The sequence below is a fragment of the Diorhabda carinulata genome, chromosome 12 (assembly GCF_026250575.1).
Source record: "Diorhabda carinulata isolate Delta chromosome 12, icDioCari1.1, whole genome shotgun sequence".
In the NCBI taxonomy this organism is placed as follows: domain Eukaryota; kingdom Metazoa; phylum Arthropoda; class Insecta; order Coleoptera; family Chrysomelidae; genus Diorhabda; species Diorhabda carinulata.
In genome coordinates this window covers 7,654,367-7,681,076 of record NC_079471.1, presented here as the reverse complement: position 1 = coordinate 7,681,076, position 26,710 = coordinate 7,654,367, and the positions used below count along the sequence as shown (strand labels likewise).

The following is a 26,710-nucleotide window of genomic DNA, read 5'->3' as shown; positions in this document are numbered from 1 at the left end:
ATTTTAATGAAAATTTTCACAAAAGGTTATTGGAATTTAGTCTACTAGTTATTATTTGGCTATTTTACGCCCTTTTGTTTCTATCAGGTTTTGAACTTGAATTATCCGCGTTCGAACGTTATTAAAAATTTGATAGTCATTCCAATTTTAGTTATAACGACAATGAATTTTGTAAAAATTTTTGTTATGCAAATATCGATCTTTTTATATTCACCAAATGCAAAAATTGCGGAGGAAATCCTCGGCGAAATATAGGGGGTGCCCGAAAAATCTTAAGAAGACAGAAACAAATAAACCAGCTACGACAAGCACACAACCAGGATGTAGTACGCACTAGCTGCTAAGAAAAAGCCAGCTCCGGCAGTACAAAAAACGCCTGCGCTATTGAGTATGCTGCATAATATGCCGACACTCATAGCAATACTGATCGCGCAACAGACTAAGTAAAACGGAGGACAACAAGATCAAGAGGTTGAGTTGGGTTAGTAAAAGATAGTTAGTAAGCAATACGAAAAAGAAAAACTCAAAACACACACAAAAAAAACTAATTTGTGTGTATTTCTATCAGGCTTTGAACTTGAACTATAAGCGTTCGAACGTTATTAAATATTTGATAGTCATTCATAGCAATAAATCGAATTTTCGTTATAATGACAAAGAATTTTGTAACAATTTTTGTTATGCAAATATTGATTTTTCTATGCAAAAACTGCGGATGAAAGCACCTGGCGAACTACAGGGGGTGCCCGAAAAATCTTAAGAAGACAGAAACAAATAAACCAGCCACGACAAGCACACAACCAGGAGGTAGCTACGCACAAGCTGCTAAGAAAACGTCAGCTCCAGTAGGACAAGAAACGCTTCAGTTGTTGAGTATGCTGCATAATATGCAGACACTCATAGCAACACTGATCGCGCAACAGACTAAGTAAAACGGAGGACAACAGAAAATACGAAAAAGAAAAACTCAAAACACACACACAAAAAGAAACAAAGTTGTTTATGTTTCTATTAGGTTTTGAGCTTGAATTAAAAGCGTTCGAACGTTATTAAAAATTTATTAGTCATTTATAGCAATAATTCGAATTTTCGTTATAATGACAATGCATTTTGTAAGAATTTTTGTTATGCAAAAATCGATATTTTTATGTTTCTCAAATGCAAAAACGGCGGAGAAAAACACCTGGCGAACTACAGGAAATACACGGAAAACCTTAAGAAGACAGAAACAAATAAACCAGCCACAACAAGCACATAACAAGCACTAGCTGCTAAGAAAATGTTAGCTCCAGTAGGACAAGAAACTCTTGAGCCATTAGCCACTATAACAATACTGATCGCGCAACAGACTAATTAAAACGGAGTAACAAAAAATTTTTAGAAATACGAAAAACTCAAAGTACACAAAAAAGACAAAGTTGTGTATGTTTCTATTAGGCTTTGAACTCGAATTAAGCATTCGAACGTTATTAAAAATTTGATAGCAATTCATGTCAAAAATTCGAATTTTCATTATAACGACAATGCATTTGCTTGTGCAAATTTTGATATTTTTATATTAATTAAATTATAGTTTCGACAATAACTACTTCTAACTCTTACGCACAATATTATAATTTTAAATTTATTAAAGTAGAACATAACCTTTGAAGAAAAAGATAATTTAATATTCCTTCGTTCAATTTTTGTACCTCAGTAGTTCTTGACGAAATTATTTAGTTTTAGAAATTCTCTGTCACTGATTTATAAAATTATATTGCTGTTTATCCTCTGGGTCATAAATATTTCAATTAAATTATAATTCGAGACAGTATTAAATATTTTCTTTCGCGGGAATTCATCCAGCGAGCATTTTGAAGTTACAGAAATATCAATTACAAAATGAAGGACAAACAAAAATTTTAAAATTAAATTAGAAGGTGAACTTAATAAGAAATTATCATTTAAATCTAATTACTTGTTTATATGTTGTTTATAGTTTATTTTAAATTAAAGTCATTTGTTAAATACTCAACGTTTACTTTGAACTCTGTTAAAAAGGTTAAAAGTCCATTTATTCGAAATTCACATAGAATTGTCGGTTTTTATGGCCTAGCACCAAGAATTCGTGATTTGTGATTCGATCAATAAGCGCCCAGCTAATGAAAAGAAAAACAAATTCCATTTTATTTATTAAGATAAATTTTTTTGATAGTAATATACTAAGTATCATGATTTTTCTGTAAATCTGTGTGAAACAGATTTACTGGGGACCAAACCCGGGGGATATAGTGGGTGTGAAACTAATTCGAACGTCATTTCATTATTTTTGACCATTGTTTCTATGAACCAATAACACTATGATTTCTTTCTTAAATCATTCACAAAACACAATAAATAGTTGATGTCAATTGTTCTTCCATCTTCCAATTAGTCGATAAACAATACGGCGCGTGTATTACCTAGTAAAATTCACTACTTTTGTCGTGCGAATGGTATTACGGACGCTTTAATTTGGAAATATGTGAAGTTTTATGTATGGAACGCCTGAATTCTCTCAGAAGCGGCTTGTACGATTTTTATAAATTTTTGTGACACATTATTTGGGTCCAGGCTGCTCAACCCCAGGAAGAAATTTTAAGTGGCCCCCGCAAGTATGGTTTACACAGTACATCCCGATTCAAACTTTATGACCTTCCGCTACTTGTTTAACTGCAAAATCATGATACATTGAAAAACCTTTTTGCTAACAAATTGTCTTCGAAAGCACAAAATTCTTCAGAAGATTTTGTAGATTTCTGGAAATTGGTACCCAAAGGAGAATTTCCAGCAATAACTAATCTGGCGTTACAGTTTTTAAGTAGTTTTGGATCAACATATGTATGTGAAAACGTTTTTTCAGATCTTAATCTTAACTGAGCAACATATGTGTGACTTGTTAATGCCAATGTCGGATTTGTCGCCAAACATAAGTAAATTATTAAAAGACAAACAATGGCAGAATTCACCTTGATTGTATTAACAAGTTACCCTAGACAATAATTCAATTTTATTTCCTTAATAATTAAGTTTTTATTGCGCTTGTCTTGAGAGTAACTGAAACAGGAAATGTAAGTGGCCCGTCGTTAACGACTGAATCCACCGTTTGGCCCGACTCTTCAAAAGGTTGAGCATAATACAATTTTCCAATAAATCTAAATACGCCGGACCGTTTAAATTACTCTAAATGAAAAAGGGATCAATTATTTTGTCGTCTATTATTCCAGCCCATACATTCAGTTTTTCGATATACTGGGTGTGGGATTCACGCATCCAACGAGGATTGTTACGTGACTAGTACATATCTACAATTATGCCGATTTACGTTTCCATCAATACAAAAAGTGAGCTCATCGCAAAACATAGCATTAGTTAAAAAATTCGGATCATTTTTATTGTAATATTTTTTCATCATTAGGTCTGCAAATTCTTCGCGTCTATCAACATCGTTCTCTGACAACTCTTGAACCAACGTTACTTTGTATGGACGAAATTTGTGATCACGTAAAATTTTCATTACGGATCAAGTTTCCGGGATATTTGTCTAGTAATCAAGTTTGGATCGTTTTCTAACAGGACACAAACATCTAAATATTTTTTTTTTCAGTTGATGCAGTTTTTCTGCGCCCTGATTTGGATAAATATTTTACTGAACCAGTTTCGTTAAACTATTTTACTAATTTACTGACAGTAGATCTTTTTATGGGATTTCGGTTAACATATAAATTATTATTACTTTATTATTAGGTATTAATATGAAAAATCAACTAGGGTTTACATTTAGATTATTGTGATGAGAAGGCTAATTATTTCTTCTAGAGGTTCTTGAGTTTATTCTGAACTTTTATTGAGCCATATGTATCCTGTTCTACATATAGGAGAATTAGTTTAAAGTGATTAAACTACCCCATTGTCTATTGCTTTAATTATTATTAAATTTGGCTATATAACACTAGACTTAATCGCTAATTTTAAAAATGAATAAGTGATTTGAGGTGACCTCTATTCACCAAATCGGGAACTTATTGATCGATCATATTTATTCGTTACCAAATGAATGTAAATCAATATCAACGATTTCATAATAAGACGATTAAAGTTATTTAACATTCTACACGTATTCAATTCATCTCCTAGATAGTAAGCGATATTTTTCATAAACTGATACCCGTGGAAATTTGATTGTACCTAATAAAAATCTAGCGTGTATAAATTCTTACCTCGTTCTCACTCGTCATGTGAAAATGTGAAGTTTTATTTAACTTACCTGAAACAAAAAAAAAACAGGATTTAAAAACTTGAAATGAATTTACTTTCTGAAAAATATTTTCTTTCTTCCTTTGCAATAAAGGAGAAAAACGAGAGAAAACGTCATATTCTATGGACAAACTGCTTGAAAATAATAAAAATACTCGATATCTATGATGAAACATAAAAAATGAGGAGGATAAATTTTTTTTGACGGCAAACTTTACACTGACACTTCTAATAATTTATTGTGCGTTGCTATGGTAATGCAATATTTTGTTTATGCATAGAGCTGGTCTAGGCTAACTAGACACATCCTTGTATGTTCTTCTCCCTGTCGTATCGTTGTCTCATTTCCCCCGCCAGGCCACCATATTATCTCTGTCCCCCTGTTTTTTATGTCTGTCTTTGTATTGATTGTTATGATGTCGCCTGGGTCATTGTGTGCTAGTTTAGCTAATCTGTATGTTATATTATTTTTCTTAATTGTTTCTAGATTTTTCTCGGTTTGTATTGTTGTTTTATTCCTGTTGTTTCGGTAGTTGTTGTATTGTTTATGATAATGTCAGTTACTTTTTTTTGGTTAGGTGCTAACATTTCCAGATTATTTATATCTAGAGCCGTGTTAACTTTGTATTTTTCTCGTATGTCTTTCTGTCTCTCTATCTTTTGTAATTATGTAAATGCCTATGGTATTCTTTTTCGCTTGCGTCGGTATATATATTTGTACATCTGGAATTTATTGTGTGCATGTCGCTCTGATTATCCGGTTTGTTGGATGGTATTTAGTCAATATCTTTCTCTCAATTGTTTTCTTTTCTCGACGTATGTTTTGTGTATTGTCTTGGCTTCGATGTCAAGCTGTGTTATCTCTGCCAGTAAATGTAAAACGGAATTTGTTGGTGTTTTATAGGCATTAGTTATGGCTAGTAGAAGTCACCTGTCACGATATTTAGACGTACCAATGGACACCAGCTTTTTTGGAGCGATTGTCAAATTATGCGGTATCCAACGTGAACAAATCTTTTTGACAGCCAAATGTGCATGCAATATTGAATGTATGCGAGTGGAATTAGTGCCCAAGTATGCCACAATATCACGGTGTGTCACACGACGATCTTGAAATATCAGTTTACCCGCGACAAACGGTGGTTCGCGATGGTGCTTCATCACCAGAAGTTGAAGCGCGTTGATCGGCTTCTATCTCTAATCTAATTCTATTTTTGAACAAGATGTTGTAATGTTTCAACTATCTGTAAACGATTCAAATAGCACTCATAAGACAACACGTTTTTACCCTCGTACTACAACTACTCAGTGCTAATTTTATGAAAAAATATTTGATTTCAAATGAATCTATGAATCTGATTCCAAAGAAATTGTTTCATTCTCAAGATGAGTACCTAGTAAATAGTATTAACATCCATAGTTCTAAGAAAAGTTGAATTATAAGAAGTTGTGAACTTCTAGAATTGTCAAAAAACAAAATTGTTCATTCAAGCTGCTTTTTTTATCTAGATAATATTAACATAAATTTATTAGTGTAGAATTTATTAGATTCAGGGCATGATGAACATCTAAAGGGCGCGTGTAAGAGAGTATGAACAAAAACTTTTCTACCAATCCAGAATAAATACACAAAAATTGAACAAATTGTTGTGAATACATAAATCTCTATAACACATCATCGATTTATTCGTTAAAAGATAATAATGAATGCCTGGAATACCCTAATAATAAAAAAACAACAATGAAGAAGGTAAATTCAGGCCTGGATACATCATTTTCTTTGGATAGCAAATCCGAAGCATCTCATCCATCTAGCCAATCCGTGTGGATTTGGGTTACATCCAGGTTTGGAAATTAAAAGCTTTGTTCGTTTCGTTAGTAAATTTTCGAGGGTTTTTTTTTACTGTTGTGCTACTGATACTAGCACGTAATCGTAAAATACGGGGTTTCAGAGACATGAGATTCTCTCTTTGAATATTTATATTTCTTTATATAAACGGTAATTTGTATTGTTTAGAACAGACTATTGGAAAAATGGGTTGCTGATTAACCGTCACACAAAAATAGTTACCAATCTCTTTCACATTGCTTGCCTATTTAAAAATAAAATGGGTATTTAAAGTCAATAGGGAATTATCGGAATAATGGCAATTTTACTGAAGCCAACTTCAAATGCTTTTACTTTTAACGGAGTCGACTTTAAAAATATAGTTAATGGAAAATTGTCGCATTCAACACATAGCAGGTATTAATAACGTCAAATTTTGTTATTTATTTTTTAAATGGTGGTAGTTATGAAACGAAAACGAAATCTTTTGGATTTGAGCATCGTATACAAATTAAAAATTAAAAAAAAACATACGGCAAACACCGGAAATTTAGTTATGTATAAAACCTTAGATTAGAAAAGAAATAATACACGTTATGAATCTATAGTAATTTTCTAACTGAAAAGTTTAATTATATATTTATTTATTTTGTAAACTGTTGTGCTTTCTAAAAGTCACAGCCAAAAAAGAAGCCAGGAATATCTATCGTTTCACGGGTAATTAATAATTACAGTACGCACCCTTAAATTATTAGAAAGCATTGATTTTTATTGTTTGGAAATTATATTTAAAGATATTAAATCTACGTGGATGGTCCCAGAAGTACCTCGCCTGACCTAGAGATGGCGGTAGTAGTTGGAAAGTAGCATAGCATAGTTTAAACGAGACCATACGACATGTAAAGACCAGCATCCCAGTGGTCGACCTAATGAAGTGACAACTCCAGAAATGTTGAAGAAACTCCACAAAGCGGTGCAGGATAATTTGAAAAAGTGCGGTACATGCATATTAACTGAAAAATTGGACATGAGGAAGCTGTGCGCAAGATGGGTTCTGCGTTTGTTCACAATGTAACAAAAACAGCGTCGAGAAGATGTTTCCTTCGAGTGTTTGGCAATGTTTCACAAAAATAAATCCGTTTCATAACCATGGATAAAACGTGGGTACATCACTTCACACCCGAAACAAAAGAACAATCAAAGCAATGGACTGAAAAGGGAGAACCGGCTCCAAAGAAGACAAATGCCGTTCCATCTGCAGGCAAGATCATGGCGTCGGCGCCACTTAACCTTCTTTTAGTGGCCTGCTTCTGACTCTAATGCGAGATCTGGCTATTAAATAACGAGACTGCGCGCCTAGAGGGCTCTCTAGATGGATGGGGTAGAGTATAAAACGAGTAGTACCTAGATATCTTATCTATGCATGTCTCAAAACACGTTTCCGTCACTATTACAGTTTTTTCTCATGCCGAAAACCATCGTATCAACGTATCAATCTCAAATTTCTCGTTAAATTGAAAAAAAGTCTGACTGAGTGCTATAAATTATTGCTAGAGGCCTATGGGGACAATTTTCTATCTTGTGCGTGTGTTTTTGAATGATCTAAGCGCTTTAATGAAGACTGAAGATAACCAGCGCCCGCGAAGTATTAGAAATGACAAAAGTCTGTGCGAAGTTGGTGCCAAAAAATCTGACTCCTGACCAAAAGCTCTTGCGTCAACGGGTCTGCTCAGATTTTCTTGAAAGGTTAGAATGGTAAGAAAAAGATCTGCTTTGAAAGGGACCCAATTTGAGTCGATGGAAACGGTAAAGCAAAAAACGGCAGAGCTCCTAAAGGAACCCACCAAAGAAGACTACCAGCACTGCTTCGATCAATGGAAAAAACGTATGGAAAGGTGTGTTGCGAGGGGATGGGAGTATATTGAAGGGAAGCACTCGAATGTAGAATAATTTTTATAATAAAACCCTTTTTCGTAACTAGTCTCGTTATTTAATAGCCAGACCTCGTATATTCCATAATGTCAAAAAGGGTTACTTGAACTTTCGTCATTTTTAGGTCGATTCTTGAATACAACTTTTTGTCCTAACCACACAAACACGTTTAGGAAATAACGGAAATTACAAAAATAAAGAAAATCGTACCAAAATAAGTAAAAACAAGTAATAAAACTAAACAGCATCAAACATCCTTACAGATTGTATTGTTGTTCATCGCTATAGAAGCTGAATTCAGCGCTATCTAGTGACACGTGATTTTCGCCAATAGACAACTAGTCATCGATTAATGCATTCTTTTAATAAAAGATGGTACCAACTTTATTGAAAGCTCTTTGTTAATGGCGTGCGTACCTGTTAGATATGTCACAAATGAAGTCCATTTTATCAAAATCGCTGTTCCGATAATTCCCTAATTTGGAGGATTTAAATGTTGTCTAACATGGAGGTATCAATGGCATATAGTATCTTTCGGAATATAAGAAAGTGCTTTCACTACCGAAAGCTATATAATATTCGATATGACAGAAACAGTCGTAAATTTATGGCTAATTATTGGGAGGACATTGTACAGGGCAGCACTATTATATTATAATATCTGGCATCTTCCTCGTAGTTTAAAGAGAAATACGAATTTCCTAAAAATTATTTGATTTTAATACTTTAATAGCTCATGGCTCGAAATTACCAGACACAGACAAGGACATTAGGCAAAAAACATAATCCAAATCTCTTAGAGTCACGTATAAATAAAAGAGTAGAGTTTATTGAATCTCATAAAATACCTGTTAGATAGACAATTTCTTTGATCGTGAAAAATTCTGTATCTATTCTGGATAATGTTCAGCTGCAATATGGGAATTTTGTGCCGCTTCATACCCATGGGTTCACCACAAAAACAAGGGACCAAAGAGCAGTCAACACAGTGGGTTCTTATAGATAACTGATTACACGCTTGGTGACGTGGTATATTAAAAGGGTTTTTCGGTGAGATCAACTTTTGAAATATCTTAAAATAGCAAGAAATCTTTTCGAAATAGCTTTACGATTGAAAATAAGCGAAGCAATTGGATCTTTAACGCCTCTGAACACTCTGAGAATGCAGAAATGTGATTGGAAGTAGTTTTAGGCATTCTACCAAAAGCAAAAATATTAGGAAACTTCGAACGAAGACTTAAAGAGCTATTTATTAAGACTGGGCTTCCATTAAGAAGCGAGCTAGTGGCAACTATCATAAAAGGAAGTTGCCTATTTAAAAATATGATGGGGATTTTCTGAAAAGGTTGTGAGATATTGCAACAAATGATATTTTTAATATGAAGGTAATATGACGAAATTAAATCTCGTGAATTATTCCAAAATCACACTTTTTCAAGATAACGAGGATAATTTTGGTCTATTGGAGATTAAAAGTGCAAGAGATGGTGGAAGCTGAAAGTATCGATGGTATCTATTCTGGATAATGTGCAATATGGACGAGTTTTTGTTCCGTTTCATACTCATGGATTCAATACAACAAACCAAAGACCAAACAGCAGTTAAAACAGTGCTCTCAGTGCTAAAAAATAAGGTGGGTTCGTCAGTCAAGTCATAAAGACTAATTTTGACATGCACCATGTAAACAACTATCAAAAGGTGCAACAAAGATGCTATGCTTATATATTTCTTGAGCTGATATAATGAGGAATTGAAAAAGAAACGGATAATATACAAACGTGGAGTTACTATTGCAAAAAGATATGAATTAGACTAGGAATTTGCTTTATTATCCACCCTATTCTTCGAATTCAGTACCGAGTGACTATTTCGCGTTTCCAAACTTGAATTATTTGCTAGGCGGAAAGAGATTTTATAAAAATGTTTTAATGACGCCGATAAACGTCTTTTGAAATATTTAATTAAGTGTAAAAAGCTCAAAAAAGACTACGTTAAATATTGAAATAATTTGAAACCATGTTTCATTAAAATAGCTAAGATTTATCAACCCGCCCTCGTAATTACTTCATGGAATTGTACAGTAGCTATAGGTTGAGAGCTACGTTATTGCAATAATACTTTATTAAATCTTGATAAGAATAATTGTTATTTTTCTCCCTTCTTTACTTTCGCTTTCGGTCGCATAAGAATTATAACGGTTACATAACTCATGATGAAATTAGCAAAAGTATATTACTAACAGATCATAGTTACGGTATATAGTATACGGTTAGTAACATGGTTTAATCACTAATGGTTTTCAGTGGGTTGAAAAATATGATAAAATAGGATATTAATCACTTTTTGAAGTTTCTCACAAAGTCAAAAAACCTCTTAAAATCGCAAAGAATCTATTTGAAATAGCTTCACGTTTAGTTCAATTAAAAAGCTTCTAAGCTTGCTGACAATGCAGAAGGTTTGGAAGCAGTTTCCGTCATTCTTTGGAGGAATTTCTTACGAACATTTGGGGGGCATTCTTTAAGACTCAGCTTCCAATATGAAGCAAGGTAGTGGTACCTGTTATAAGGAGGAAGCTGTGAAAATGATGGCGAGTTTTTCCACAAAGCTTCTTTTTAAAATTAAATTCTAATCAGAAAATACACTCATTTAAAGACATAGTTTTTGAGGATGCTAGAATCACATCTAAGGCAAAAAGAAAATGTTTCTAAAGAAAATAAAATCCGGTTCTGAGGCTTTGACAACTCGAGTGATCAGTAAGATTGTAGTAAACTGTGATAAGAACTCATCGGATGGCTTACATTAAAAGGTAGACCAAATATCTGCCGTCGAGCTCGAGTGGTCTAGCAACGGAGTTACCTATGACAAGTAGAATTTTCATGAACGGAGTTGATGTTTATAGTGGAATCACAAACGGTATTGAAAATAACAGAGTTAACATCGAACGAGATCAAGACAAGTGTCCAGTGTATCTAATATAAAAGATGATAAAAAAAGGATCGATTGTACTAACTCCATATCTGAATTGTAAGAAGACGTTTGGTACAAACATTGTTCAATATGTATTAACCAACTAAGTGAATGGAGAGGTTTGGGGACGTTCAGATTGATATCAAGAAGATAAAAATAACGAATTATACCAATAATCGTTTCTCCGTTGTAAGCCGTTTGACAAAATCTGGAGTTAACTAACAAGAGGACTTTTCGGAAACTAACCCTAACATGTTCATTATTATTCCGAAATTGATCGAGTTAATCGGGTTGTGATCATATGTTATGATCCTTTCTACCTTGGTTTACCGGTAGGTAAATCGAGTTGTTTCATTTGTCAATGGTTTTTTGAACATTAAAAATTATTTATTCCCCTTTTATACTTTTCGACATTCCAATATGAATATAGCTAAATAGTCTAAAACTTTATTGCAAAATCCATATGAGTGGGTATAACTGCTCAATAACAATCATTAAATATTAAAAATTAAATTTCTTGTAAAGCTGTTGAAATTACCGACGAAAATTGAACGCGACATTCGGAAACTATGATCAAAATCTGCTTCTGGTTTAGGATCCGTAATCAGCTAATATGTGAGCTACTTGAAGCCAGGTTATTGTTTCCGAAAAGCTCTGAGAAGTTATTCAAATTTATCCATTCTTTAACTGATTCTACCAAGCCAAACGTAAAGATTAAAAATGAACATTAAAATCGTTGAATAAATCAGTATACGAAGCTTATCCACAGATAAAAATGTATCACGTGTTACTTACAATAATGGTACGTTAAATATTAATCGGTCTATTCATTATACAGGGTGTAGTAAATAATAACCGTCACTAAGCAGAGATGTACAGAAGAGCCTAGAATATGACCATTGGAGACAATTTGCCTCTACAGCAAAATGGATCACTAAGGAGTTATAAGGCATCACAGTAGGGCCCAATATTTAAGAAAAAAGTTTTTGCAACCAAATAAATTCACTATATGAGAAATAGTAAGTAGAAGGCGATTGACCCATTTTGGGGGGTTAATTAGTGGTGACCTAACCTTAAAACATTTTACACAAATCCTTATGTCAGTTGATTTAAGGAATTTTTTTGGTACCATGGATAATTTAGTTTTAAAACTTTTCTTGATCTTGTAATTTTTCATAAAACTTTGTGATTTTAAAGGTAAAATCGGATAACCAAAGACATGTTTTCTAACAATGATATATAAAAAGTTATAGTAAGTCAAGTGATGGCTTTGGATTTGTTCATCAAATTTGACAAGTTGCAGTTCAATTTTACTAGTAATAAAATTGTTATCATTTTTTTGAAATAATATGGACGAGTTTTTGTTCCATTTCATACTCATGGGCTCATCACAACAAACCAAAGACCAAACAGCAGTTAAAACAGTGCTCTCAGTTCTAAAAAATAAGGTGAGTTCGTCAGTCAAGTCATAAAGACTAATTTTGAATTGCACCATGTAAACAACTATCAAAAGGTGCAACAAAGATGCTATGCTTATATATTTCTTGAGCTGATATAATGAGGATTTGAAAAAGAAACGGATAATATGAAAACGTGGAGTTACTATTGCAAAAAGATATGAATTAGACTAGGAATTAGCTTTCACTGGAAAAGTGGAAAATTTCTCTTTGGTGTATATGTTATTGGTGTTGAGTTTTTGAGAAGGAAGCTGTAGAAAAAACGAGAATAGATATCGGAAGAGGTCTCCTAATCGTTTAGTTCCTCACAGGGAAAAATTTTCTAATTGTCGAGAAACAGAAACTTTGCGGCTGACAAAGAACTGGCAACCATTTTTGTTCTATTCCTCACATCATTTTCTTTGACATGACGAAAAATTTATTGAAAAAGCACGATAAAAATCAACAAAAAACAACACCACCCGAGCTACGCTCTCGTGATATTTCGAAAATTTCGTTATGGTAGTCGTAAAATAAATCAATTACTATCCAAGCTCTTGTGACTTTATTACTGACTGTACAACTCATGTTTGAATATACCATTGACATCCATGAATATTGCGTAATTACCGCTTATTAATATGTGAATACATCCTTCATAATACTATGTAATCGCTTTCCTGTCAACATCACCAGAAACTATACTTCTAGTGATTAAATAAGTGTCTTTGAGATGGTCTCGGTGCCGATTGAAGCAGCGACTATTACGTGAACAGAAAACCGTAGAATAATCGTCTTTATCGCAACCATGGTTTATTCTATAGAAGAAGTTTTAATGTGGATTTTAGCATTTGTAACTAAAAACCTCGATTTATTCGAGGATTTTTGTAAAAACTAAATTGTTTGCAAAATTATGAGACTGTTTCAAAATTTAGCCGCGCTCTGTACAAGTAGATCCAGATTAACATATGTAATTTACAAAGCGTACATTTGATACTCTTTCCAGCAATCATTTATGTATAAACCTGTCGAATTTATGCTTGTATTTAAAATAAAATCTAACCGTACTGGAATTCACTCTAGATTAAATTGAATATTTCAACATGGTTGTAAATATTTAAAGCGAATGTTATTTTTTGAATATTTTTCATACAAATATATTCAAAGGCAGTAGGAAAATTTGCAAGCCGTTTTAATAAACTACGTGACAGTAGATCAGAAGAATTTTTGTGGATCGACAAAAATATCAACAGTACACACTGTTCTATGATACAGTAGATACTAGAGTTAAGTGATTCAAAGTGTCCCTTATCACTGCGGCGCACCAGTATCAATTACTTATTTATGAGTATGAACTATAGCCTCAATAAATTTATCATCACCAATAAATTGTTTTTAGTCAGATATATTATTAAATTTTCAGTTTGCTTAATAAATCTTATAAAAAAAAAGCATGAAATAACGTAAAAAATATTAGTTAATGACATATAGTCGAGAAATACAGGAAATATTTCACTAAAAACCAAATGGAAAGGTAACACGAACACTCAACTAATCTCCTTCAAAGTAGTGACCTTGATTAGCAATCCAGAAAAGCCCAATGTTCTTTTTTTTTATTCACATGGTGTTAAATCTATTGAATGAAGTTGTTTCGAGCAACAGGGAGAATTTTAGTGATAGGAAACCTGCAAATTAAAAGCCACTTGCGATTTTTTCAACCTATGGCCGATGATTATGTTCATTATGAAGGGTGTCAAGTTCGCAAGTCTGTCGCTAGAGATGATATTGTTCAGCGAGTTGACCAAGCGGTTAAAGAAACTAGTTCATCATAGGTGAAGTATCGATGCAATTTCCGGAAGATTACTGAATAGTTGCGTTACAAAAAAAGTTTGCACTTAACGATATTGATTGACAACCACAAAACTCACTGAATCAGTGCTACTTTGGAGTTTCCTGATCGTTACAATACAAATGGAGAATATTTTTCGAAATACATTGTGAAATATAATTCTTTATGACACGCCCAAAAAAGAAGCTACAATTACAACAATAGATGCAGATAAATTCTTCAACGAGACCGCAAAATTTGAACAGATCTTCAACAGCAATAAAATTATGGTAAATGTTTTTTTATGACCGAAAAGTTGTGTTACCTGTGGAATTTATGCAGTTTAGAGTCATATTTTGAAACTTCGAGACGCTTACGAACAGCTATTCAAAATAAAGAGGAATGCTGACTTCTGGAATTGTTCTGTTCAACGACAATGTTCGTCCTCATAGCGATTGTGATACATAACAACTTCTTCAGCAATTTTAATGGGACATTTTCGAACAATCACCACACAGATGCGATCTAGCACCGAGTTATTTCCAACTTTACCTGAACTGAAGAAGTGACTTGGAGGACGGCGCTTCCAAACTGACGTGAAGCTCAATCAAAGAAACTGTCACTTCCCATTACTAGAGCAACATGGAGAAAGTACCTCAAAGCTTCTTCACAGATATAACAAATGCTTTAACGGTCAAATCTTCCTTGAATATTTACCCCTTTTTAGTCAATCGTAGGTTTAAAAAAACCGCCCTCATATGATGAGAAAAAAAACAGTTCGATTTACAGCCTCTTGGAATAAATACTGATAGTACTAATTTTTGTTTTTAACTCATAGTTCCATATTTCATCGACAGTAACAATTTTTGTGCGTGGGGACAAATCAAATACGGTCTTCTTTTTGTTATTCAGTGGAAAAGAAAACAAATTTGACGTTTTCATTCATCTAAGTTCTAGGAAAATATTTTCTTTCTTCGGCGGTAATTCGGCGGCGCCTATAACGCGTAGGAAACTCTGCCACATTCGCCATGTTCGTCATGATGCGCCAGGCACACGACTGATCGGAAAATGCGTCGAGAAGTTTGAAAACACCGGATCAACACTGGATAAACCAAAATCCTGGCGTTCAAAGTCTTGTGGAACAGTCGAAAACGTAAATTATAGACATATATCATCATTATTTCGTATTTTACACAAAAATTTGGGACTCTCTCTTACAAAATTAGTACGAGAATTGAAGCCTCAAGGTACTGGTCAGGAGTTTGACTTCGTAAACCATATGATTGAGTTCTTTACAACGTTCACCAACATCTTGTTTTCGGATGAAGCTCAATTTCATCTTAATGGACACGTCAACAAGCAAAATTTCCGTTACTAGAATGCAACTAATCCAAAACACAAACATCAGAAGCCTCTACATTCGCCTAAAGTGACCATATGGTCTGCGATATCAGCGTGAGGAATTATAGGCCATTATTACTTTGAAGATGAAAGAGGGACGCACAGTTACAGTGAATTTAGAGCGTTATGTGCAGATGTTAGACGACTTCTTCGTGTCTTAACTACAAAAATTAATGGTTATAACCAAAGAGCATGGTTCCAACAGGACGGACCAACTTCACGTTCCCACATCCAATAGATTTCTGCCACGAGTATTAAAATTTTTTCAGGCAAATTGATCTCCAGGAGAGGTAACATAAGTTGGCGCGCACGCAGTCCTGATTTGACCATTATGGACTTTTTTCTGCCGTTAGCGCAACGGTTTATTTTTAAGAAATAAATCCCAAAGCAATATAAATCAATATAAAAATAGTATTTTTTCAGTGTTTGGTTCAAATTTCTCATCACATGTGGGTATAATGCTAGGGTTGTCTGCCCTAACAAAGAAACATGACATTTTTCCATAATTATTTTTATTTTCCAACACAGTTGCCTTCTAAGTTCAAACACATAGACCGGGAATTCTTTGAACGTCTTAAACATACCCAATAAGAAATGCCGTATTTCTCATTCTGTAGCCTTTTTACAATTTCTTCCTTTAACTTATCAAGCAATGATACAAAACAGTGTCCTGATATTGTTTTATCTTAGCTAATGGAACTATATTTGCGTTTTTTGGAGTAGTTTTATTCGTTACAATACACTGTCTTGATCCACCACAAGTGTATTGGTGAATCGACGCCAAAAATCCGATTGAATTGCTTAAATCGCGTTAATAATGCCGGAAAATGTTTATGCACATGCGTTTTTAGTCCAAAATGAGCAAAACCGGCAACCGACGTGCAGATATCATAACTTCCCATGCATGATTCTTTAGGCAATAGATGGAAAAGCATTCTTTTGATATGCGGATAGCCTCTTTTTTTCAACCTAAATCCGACTGTCGTTCAGTACCATTTGATGAATTTTTTCGAAATATCTCTGGTTTTCGTAGTTTTTCGCCGTCTCGAACGATCGCCGTTAGTCAAGCTGATTCGGCCACTTCTAAATTCAGCTGCCCGAAATTTTACGATCGTAAATGATGATGCGGAGTCTCCGTACACTCCTTTTTCATTTGCCTTTTACAAACTAATTCCTTTTCCATTAGAGCATCCTCGTAGTTGCTTATGGGTATGAGATTGTAAAAATTAAGGACGAATACCCCTGTATAAATATGTATTAGCAACAGAAATTTGAGTGAATAATAAAACTGTTTTTGATGTTGTTTGGCAGGTGGTGTACCTGTTAAAAACGAAATAGATGTCGCTGTTGGGTAGTAAACGTATTATTAATGGTTCGGCCGTTATGAAACTCTCCGGTCATGCATTAATGGATATGTAGAGATCAGTAAATAGAGAAAATATGTATGATGGAAGCGATAAATTAATTATCAAAAAATGTATTTTTACACCTAATATGGAATAATTAATATAATATTTAATAGTTTACAGTCTATAGAACTTCATAGACTCCAAGGCAACGTCATTACTTTACGTAAACAAAACTTAGTTCAATTAAAAAACAAATTTTGCTCAATGTGAGATTGGAAGTGGTTCATCAGTTAGTCAAACATAGCCTAATTCGACTATCTATATTAAGAAAAGATGCGATATAAGCCTTCAAGTGAACCTTGGATAGAATCCATCGGAGGAAAATGTAGTTAAGACCTTTATAAGTAACACTGGATATGGTAAAAAGGAAAATACCACGGAAACTTATCTAGTGTTGAAGCAATGCTTTTGCCAGGCATGGAGATAAAGATCACTGGCTTATGCTTCCTGGTATATTCCCAACTACATACTTACAGAGATCCCAAAGTTCCTACAATTAGAGGGGAGTTACCAGAACTGGTTGAGGATTCATCCGAACGAACTAGCTGCAGATCTTTTCGCCCATTAGCTGATGAAGAGACCCACTGGACCTACCCCACGACGTTAGCGTTGGGTTAGTGCTTGTGTATGTTCCGTTTGCGAGAAAACCGGTAAACCCAGGCAAACCAAAGTGAAATTGAAGTGTCTACAGAATCCGAAGCCTATTCTCGAACGGAAGTCACGTCATGGTAGCGAACGAACGAAAGTGAAGTCATCAGTCTTTTATGGCATATATCAAGGGTTCTGTGTCAATAATTTTGAATTTTATACTAAGTGTTTCGTGTTTCGTGTCACCTTTTGTCTCTGATTCCATCTGTTATTTGCGCTATGCGCTATATGTCAAGAAAACAGCTGATCTACGTCGAACTGGTGGCAGTGGGGAAAACAATTGATTTTCTCGTATGTACCCGTGTTAGCTTTTCCGGTAGTTTTCATGAAAACTAGTAATGAAAAATTTGCGTTTCTTTAGTAAAAAAAAAAAAACAAATGGAACGTTGGGAACGAAAAATTTTAAAAACAATAAACAGTGAAATCAACAAAGAAAAAGGAGAATAAGAAGAAAAAAGTGACACATATTTTCAGTACTTCAAGTATATAGGCTAAACTTCCGTATGTACCTGTTTTAGTATAATAATAAAATCACGCTAGTTTGACGTTATTGATGTCGTAAAATCCATTTATCGAGATCTCGCAAACCCATTCAGTTTGATTTTTGAACTGGATGTATGAAGAGAACGGAAGGTTTTATTTTGGGTACCCTGTTTTTAAGAGATTTTGCTTGAAAGGGGAACACGCACGGAAATAAAAAAGTCAAAATAATTGTTGTTCACGTTTTTATCTATTCAATTTTTTTTACATTAGAATTGGGAACTGTCTCTTGAGGAACGGATCCAATTTCTGGTTAAACTAGATTTACTTTAACTCCGATTAAGTTAGGTTTACTCTAATTTGTATTTAAATTGACCGATAGCAAGGGTAAAGATCTGTTTTTATTAGAAAGAACTGTCGTTTTGAAATTATTGAAAACCTGAAGTAAAACTTTCCGACATATGGAACATCAATAGATTCCGCGACCTCAATAACATCAAATTATCGTATTTTTATAATCTAAACCGGGAAGATACACAAATACGTGGATGGTCCTAAAAGTACCTGCCGACATCACCTCTTCATTGCTGGAAAATCTCTGACCACCGAGATATTTTTTCAAGTCTGGAAACAGAAAATAATCCGATGGGGCTGAATCTGGCGAATAAGGTGCATTGCAATAACTGATGTGTGAGCTGGTGCATTGTCTTGATGAAACAACACTTTCTTCTTAACTAAATGCGGCTGTTTTTGCTTGATGTCTTCACTCAAACGTTGCAATAAGTTCGCATAATACTCGCCGTTGATAGTTTTTCCTTTTTCAAGATAGTCAATGAAAATTATCCCACGCGCATCCAAAAAAACCGACGTCATGATATTGCCTGCATATGGAACGGTCTTTGAAGCTGCTTCTCCCTTTTGAGTCCATTGTTCTGATTGTTCTTTTATTTTGGGTGAGTAGTGGTGGACTCACGTTTCATCCATGGTAATGAAGCGGTGGAGAGAGTCGGCTTTATTTCTGTGAAACATTACTAAACACTCGATGGAAACATCTTCACCTAGCTATTTTTGTTTCACTGTGGGCAAACGCGCACAGCTTTCTCCTGTCCAAATTTTCAGTTAATATGCGATGTACCACACTTTTTGAAATGCCTACTATGTTAGCTAGCTGGCGCACTTTCAGTTGACGATCTTCCACTTCCACTTTTGGATTTTCTTCAACATATCTGGAGTCGTCACCTCATTTGGTCGACCACTGCGATGCTGGTCTTCGCAGGTCATATGGTCTTGTTTAAACTCTGCTACCCAATATCTTACTGTTAATAAGAAGGAGCAGTTTCACCCAGAGTAGAATCTAGTTCAGCTTCTATATTGGTTGGGCTAAGGCCCTTCAAACAAAAATATTGTATCACATACCAATGACCAATTTTTTCCATGTTTACAAATTCACTGAAAACGTTCACTATTGATGGTTGTCTAACAAATACTAAACAACGTGGTGCCATCAAACTTGAAACATATGGTGTATAGATTGCGTACTTTCTAATACCGCCATCTCTAGATCAGGCCAAGTACTTCTGGGACCATTCTCGTATGTGAAATGTTTGAAGTAAGTTTGAAGTTGAAGAATGCCGATTAGAAAATGGAAAAATAAAGCTTTGAAGCACTACAATTATAAATGTCATTAATGAGGAAAATAAAACGAGAAAAATATAGTGGAGTTGAGGAGGATAGAACAAGAGTTGTAGAAATAAACTTACATTATTTAGCTTAAGAATTAGGAAATTTGTTTAGAATATATAAATATATTAATTAATGAATCGTCATACAATAACTCTCGATATACTCTACGAATTGCTAAATAAAACAAAAATTTTATATCAGTGTAAATATACACATACAATTTCATAACGGAAATAAAAAGAGATTACGTTTTATAAATTTGTTTTACGCCTGAATATAAGAAATTTAGTAGAGACCAACTACTAATAATATTGGAATAATTTGCAACCAGTAGAATTTATAGCGATTGTATATTTTTGCGAGACTAAAATAGTTTCATAGTTCAATGTTATTTTGTGTACGGCTACTGTGAAAATAATTCGCGTTTATAAATTCGAATACCTATAATTTATAATTCCACAACATTTAACTAGTTCCTGTAACTAAAGTTTACAAAAAAAATTATGATTGATGATGAATTTGTATTAGGACTCCGAAGATAGACGTTAATAACTTTTTTAAAAGTATATTTTCAATTAGAAGGTGTTTTTTAGTATAAGACACTAGAAACTAGAAAACTGAAATATCACCGTTAAACAAATTATAGTTTGAAAAAAACTCAAGAACACGCTCCTAGCTATGATAAAACTAAAAAGTAATAAATCATTTTTGGCATAAAAATAAAATTACTTCTGAGTAAATTGATGTCACTAATATAAAAGCGTGGATTCTTTCTCTCTTCATTTTCTTAATAATGGTACGATGGACAGTAGTTTTTTTAAGTGGGTCGCTTGAACCAGTAACTTGCAAGAGGTGCACGAATTCAATGCGAACAGTTAAGATAAGTACTTGTACAAGTAGCAAGGACATGAAATTGAATATTTACTTGTCTACTAGACTTCCCTTTTCATAGAACTTAGTGCACTAGCCAGCAGGGCATGGAAACTCGCTGATGCTGAAAAATGAAACGTAGCGCGCTCTCTGGGTACAATTAAAACGTTAAATCAGTTTCTAGATTTGATCTTAGGTTACACTACGGGTTATGGTGTCCTAACTAGCTTAAATAGAGACAATATGGCCACATTAAAGCGACTGCCAAACTACATTTTAGCGCTTTGTGTTTAAAACAAGATGGCAAAGGTATTTTATTTGGTTCCCACAACAAGCACCACTTCAACTAAACGTTCTAAGACCAGTAAAAATTAAAGATATGTATGATAGGTATTAGTAGGTGATAGAAGTTATAGTTTATTTCAGAAAGGTATAGAGTAATAAAACCTCATTAGGTATGCAAAGGGACCCAACGAATATTTAAGCCACTTTTCATTGTAAAATTCTTTTTCTTTTTATCAAGTGCAAGTAATATCACTCCGGTTGAGGTTAATATATGGGTTTAGCCTATTGTTATCCACTCACAAACACTGAAAATAGTGTGCCAAAGGCGTGCCGGTAGGATACTCGTAAAAAGGAAAGCCGAATCTGGAATAGGGTTGGAATTAGGTAGAGGCACTAATAGAAGGTTAAACGCAAAACGTAACTGTAGAATCTACTACCCAAGTAATCTCTACAAAATATTTCAAGAACTACACCTATGGCCGACACCGAAATTGAGCCGAACTGGACGGAATTCCCCATTTTATTACTCTATACCTTTCTGAAATAGACTAAAGTAGCAACGGTCTATAAAACTATTTTTGCGAGGGCTCAATTAGGGAGCATCGATTAATTACATGAGCCTTTTTTCGATCAGTTTAGACTTTTCCTCTTAGGTGAGATTTAGTGAGATTTGCCTGGATCCCCCTCCCCACACGTGATATTGATGCTAATAATATTTTAAACTAATTTAATTCAATTATTCGAAAAAATAATGAACCGTTCAGGTATACTGTAGTTAAGTTATTTGAAATACATAAAATTCAAAGTAAAAACTGTTAAAATTAAAACTTTTATAAAACTTTTACCCATTCCATGGAGACTCATGTACTTTTTGGATCCCATATCATCTGGGATTTCTGGTAGCGCTGAAAGACAGTCACGGGAAATTTTTGTCGTTTATCCATTCCAAAGTTTCATCCACAACGCTCAGCATCTCTTTAGCACGACGCTTGACACGCATTGGTTGAATTGTGACTACAGTTTCTCGTCGAACCGCATGAAGATCTGAACTTCTGCAGCTTTACGAAGCTTTACACGAAACGAAATAAATGCCACGTGTCTTACAGCACCTATTATCAATAGTTTCATAATTTTCTATATTACGACTACCCTCAAACTGGATGATTTTAATAGCCATGATTTTCATCTTACCTGGCAAAATGAATTTTTAAAATAATTCTATTTTATTATCTGTAATATTTTTTATTTTTTTAAATTGATTTTCAATTATCCCCCCTCGGTTTAAATGAGATTTGGTGAGATTCCATTGAACCCCTTCCCCCCATTCTGAGCTCACGTAATTGTTGGATGCCCCCTTAGGACTGACACTGACCCCACTGCGTTAAAGGTTGAAATCCCTATTAGAGTATACAGGGTGGGGTGTCCCACGACGAGTTAAAACTATGTGTATGTGGCAAAATGCTTTTAGTAAAATCATGAAAATTTATACGTTTGGCTTTTCGGATACGATCTTTTCAATTAAAATATTTTCAAAGATGTCCGACTGTAACTTTGTTATTTTAAAAGTAACATCCTGTATATTGATACATTTTTGAAAACTACGTAAAATTTTAGTATACTTTTGTATAAAAACTTTTTCCGAAAAATTGATTTTGAATTATTAATTTTTTGTAAAAAATGTGACCGTTGCAGACCCTTATAAACTATTTTTTTACGAGAATACCCTTGAAGGTATGAAAATTGTTTCTGTTCGGTTGCTTTTAGCAAGGTCACACGTATTTGAATCTATGTTAAAACAATTTTTTACAGGGTATGTATGAAAAATGTTCAAAGTTCAACTTCATAATTCAAATTTCATTATTTTCTTAAATAGAAGTACCTGCTTTTTTCTATTTTAATGCATTAAGGGGTAAAAAATAGATACAATTTGATTTAATTTTTTTATAGACCTTGACAAGACAAAGAAAAATACTTTTTTTATTCCTTAGTGCTTGTATCAACGGGTCAAAATAAAATTTAGACCACACCTGCATCTCTAAAAATTTATAGAAAACATTTAATATCTGGATAACGGTAAGATTTAGGTATATGAAAGTATACATGAATTTATTTGCCTTAGTATTTACCCCTGAATGCATTAAAATTGAATGGGGTGGTTCTATATAAAAAAATTGAGAAATTTGATATTTATGAAGTTAAACACTTTTTATTCACATCCTGTATAAACTAAAAAATTTTTTACCATAGATTCAAATACGTGTGACCTAGCAAAAAGCAACCGAACAAAAACAATTTTCATATCTTTAAGGGTATTCTCGTAAAAAAATAATTTATAAGGGTATGCAACGGTCAAATTTTTTACAAAAAAATTAATAACTCAGAAAGTACGTATTTTTCGAAAAAAGTTTTTAACCAAAAGTACACTAAAATTTTACGTAGATTTCAAAAATGTATTATTATACAGGATGTTCTATTTAAAATAACAAAGTTACAGTCCACTTCCGGTAGAAATTATACTATAAGTATTTTGCCATATACAGATAATTTTAACTCGTCGTGGGACACCTTGCATAGAGGAAGACAGCTTCTCAAAGAATTTCCACACATCTAACCGCCGTATGGAAAGCGTACTGCATTTTTCTTTTTTTCTTTTACAGAAACTGCACTTGTACCGTAGCCCTCAACTTCTCAAGCTGTCAATGAAATACCAGATAGACAATGGATAGCTTACCTTGTGATATCTTCAGCGCTGATTGCTCGTGGTGTAGATGGTGGGTGATGTAACGCCAAGTTCGACGAATGTACAGAGTGTACAGAATCTGCGAAACTATGTGATACTTTGGTAGCTGTAAAAAAAGATTAATGATTAAATTGACATTGTTCAAACAATTCAAAAACTCAAAAAATCCTCCAATAAGTTTTTAAAACTAATACATGTGACCAATAGTAAATCATCGAAATTTATTAATGCTATTAGATTAGGTTAGGTTAGGTGAGTACGGACAACCTCGACCAAGATTGAGCGTGGTTCAGTCGGAGGAGCGAGGTGTTTAAACATTTCAAGCCCAGAATGGAATTATTGACTTGTCTAATGACTAATTCTCTTATTCCATCGAGATTATCTTCTACTGTGTCTTCCTCCAGTATTTAACCTCGTTTATCCGTCAAGGTAGGGTACCGGCAAAGCAGATACGATTCTTTTTGATAGATGTCCATTGCCACATCCCATTTCTAGAGTCTTGTGTTAACAGTATGTCCAGTGGTCCTTCTTCTGTCTTCTGGAATGTTCCATAAATATTATTTTTTTTTTATTCTCCCCAATGGTAATCCAAACCGCTCTGGATATCTTGCATTCACTATTGTTTCAACATATTACCTGACGCTTGACTGTGATTCTAAAGCTGCTAATAAGTGTGTGATTTGTGGTAAAAGCTTATGGATTCGGAGCAAAACGGTCGGCACCATTTGAATCGAAATCTCGTAGCCGGCCAGTTAGCTTGATTTCGTATTCAAGGAGAGGCACTAACTCCTGGTAATGCCGACGGTCGCGACTATATTTCAGTACGTTAAAGAAAATACTTTCTAAGTTTATAAAGACGATCTGAAGTATTCGAAAATAATCAGCTAACATATCGAGAAATGAATGATGGAATCCACTGACAGTAACGGAGGGTTGTTCTAGGGACAGTGGCGGTCGCTTTTACATAAATTCCGATTTTGCCGCTGCCATCATGTTTTCATTTGTTTGAAATTGCTTCCCACCAAGCCATTTTTGATAATGGAAAGTAATCTGGTGAATACGTCAGCTGAGTGAATAAGTTCTAAGGCAGTAATTTTTCTTCAACAACAGCGTTATGAAAAAAACTCTTCTTCAATAAATACGGTATTTTTTTCACTAATTCATGATGAAAATGTGTCAATAATCAGGTAATATTGAGCAGTGTTCGTTTTCCTCTTTTTCTAAATAATCAATATGGATTACACTTTTAGAATTGCAAAACGCCATATTTATTTTATTAGCTATCGTGTATTACGTGTAGTTAATATTCTGGAGACGGGTTTGATTAATCATTGGATAAGACGGAAAACTTCCATCAATCAATGAATACAGTTTTCTTTATATGAGCACTAAAACTGATCTATCAGTCTGATTTATATGAAAGTGTTGTCGTTCCTTCAACAAATGCGGTAGTATTTTCTTAAATTCTAGATCAAATCGTGTCAAAAAATTCCCTAATATTGGGCATTTATCGTTTTCCTAAATAATCAAGAGATATTACACTTTTAATCGCAAAACATCGAGGTCACGACCTTATTGTAATAAGTAACCTCTCTTACTAGACTTCCTAGTTAAATTTTGAGATATGGCAACACTGATGCAAATATGTCAAATCTGACATTACTATCATAAAGTTTGACATTTTTAATCGTGAACGTACTCAGAACGTCAAACATTCATCTTAGTTAAAAAATGGAATTAAATCCCATTTCTATGACTTTTGACGTGTGTTAAATCAACAGCAGTGTGTCGGTCAATTCTCTTCGACTTATGGTGATGAGACACTATCTCGAGCTACCATGTTACGCTGTTTTTCCGAATCAATCCTGGTCACACTTTACTACGGGTTGAATTTCGTGAAGGTGGTTCAGAATCGGCTGTTGTGCCAGGAAAACATCTATGCTGATTTTCAAAAATCGCTACGTGACTTTCGGTAAGATTGACGCATACTTGGGTATCAGTTACACTCTAATATCTTCAATATTGCATCAAAATTTGACTATAAAAAAGATTCATTCGCTCAAACAAAAACCTCTTGTCGATTGGTGAAAAGATATGTTAAAAAAATTCATACGTGGTGCTACAAAAGATGTCTATGAGATCGTGACAGGCGACGAATCATGGATCTAAACGAGACTAAATAACAATCGAATTCGATTCAAATAGTCGCCTGTTTTTTCATTAGAGCAACGTATAATTGCCAAATTTGAATCGTACACCAGAGTTTGTTTGCCAGAAGTGTTTCGGAAAAGCAGGGAAACCAATCGCAAAAGACGAATGATTCTCCGCAACTATAATGCCAGCTCTCACACATCAGTTCAAACAAAAACTTTTTTGAACAGTCAAAACATCGCATTTATGGGCTATTCGTCGTACAGAGTCCTTGTTTTGCACCCAATAATTTCTTTCTATTTCCGCAGGTCAAAGATTAATCTTAATGGAGAATATTTTGGAAAACAATAGATCCGTATTCAATTAGAAATATTAGTTTTATTTGGCTATCTGAAAACTTAAGTAGCAACCCACGTACAAAATATTGCAAACCTATTTGGTTGAAATATCGTAGTTATTACACGTAGTCACAACTTTATCAATAATTTCATGATACGGAATACTCTCGGGTCAATGTTTACATAACTTTTTTCGTTTTCTTCGATTGTTTTCCCAAAGAAAACATTGATTAATTGACACTGTAAATTATTTCTTCACATTTACTGATCAATGAAAATACTATTTTTGATATGATATCTTTCTTATCGATTCTATTTGTAAGTGTAAGAGTTAAAACTGAATTCCAAGAAGGGAAAATTTATTTTATGAAATTACCACACACACAATGCTCTAATAACCCAAGTAAGAAATGTCTTTGACATTTTATTACATTACACC

The 26,710-nt window shown here is 33.9% G+C and overlaps 1 protein-coding gene across 41 annotated transcripts in view; it reads right to left on the bottom strand.

Annotated features, from left to right (window-relative positions):
* The window catches only part of LOC130899969 (disks large 1 tumor suppressor protein), a 1,257,949-nt gene that overhangs the window by 150,603 nt on the left and 1,080,636 nt on the right, over positions 1–26,710 (bottom strand). For all 41 annotated transcript variants that reach the window (XM_057810209.1, XM_057810221.1, XM_057810210.1 and 38 more), the window contains one exon: positions 23,774–23,888. In XM_057810209.1, the coding sequence (XP_057666192.1) occupies positions 23,774–23,888 (115 nt within the window). The remainder of the gene's footprint in view (positions 1–23,773; positions 23,889–26,710) is intronic.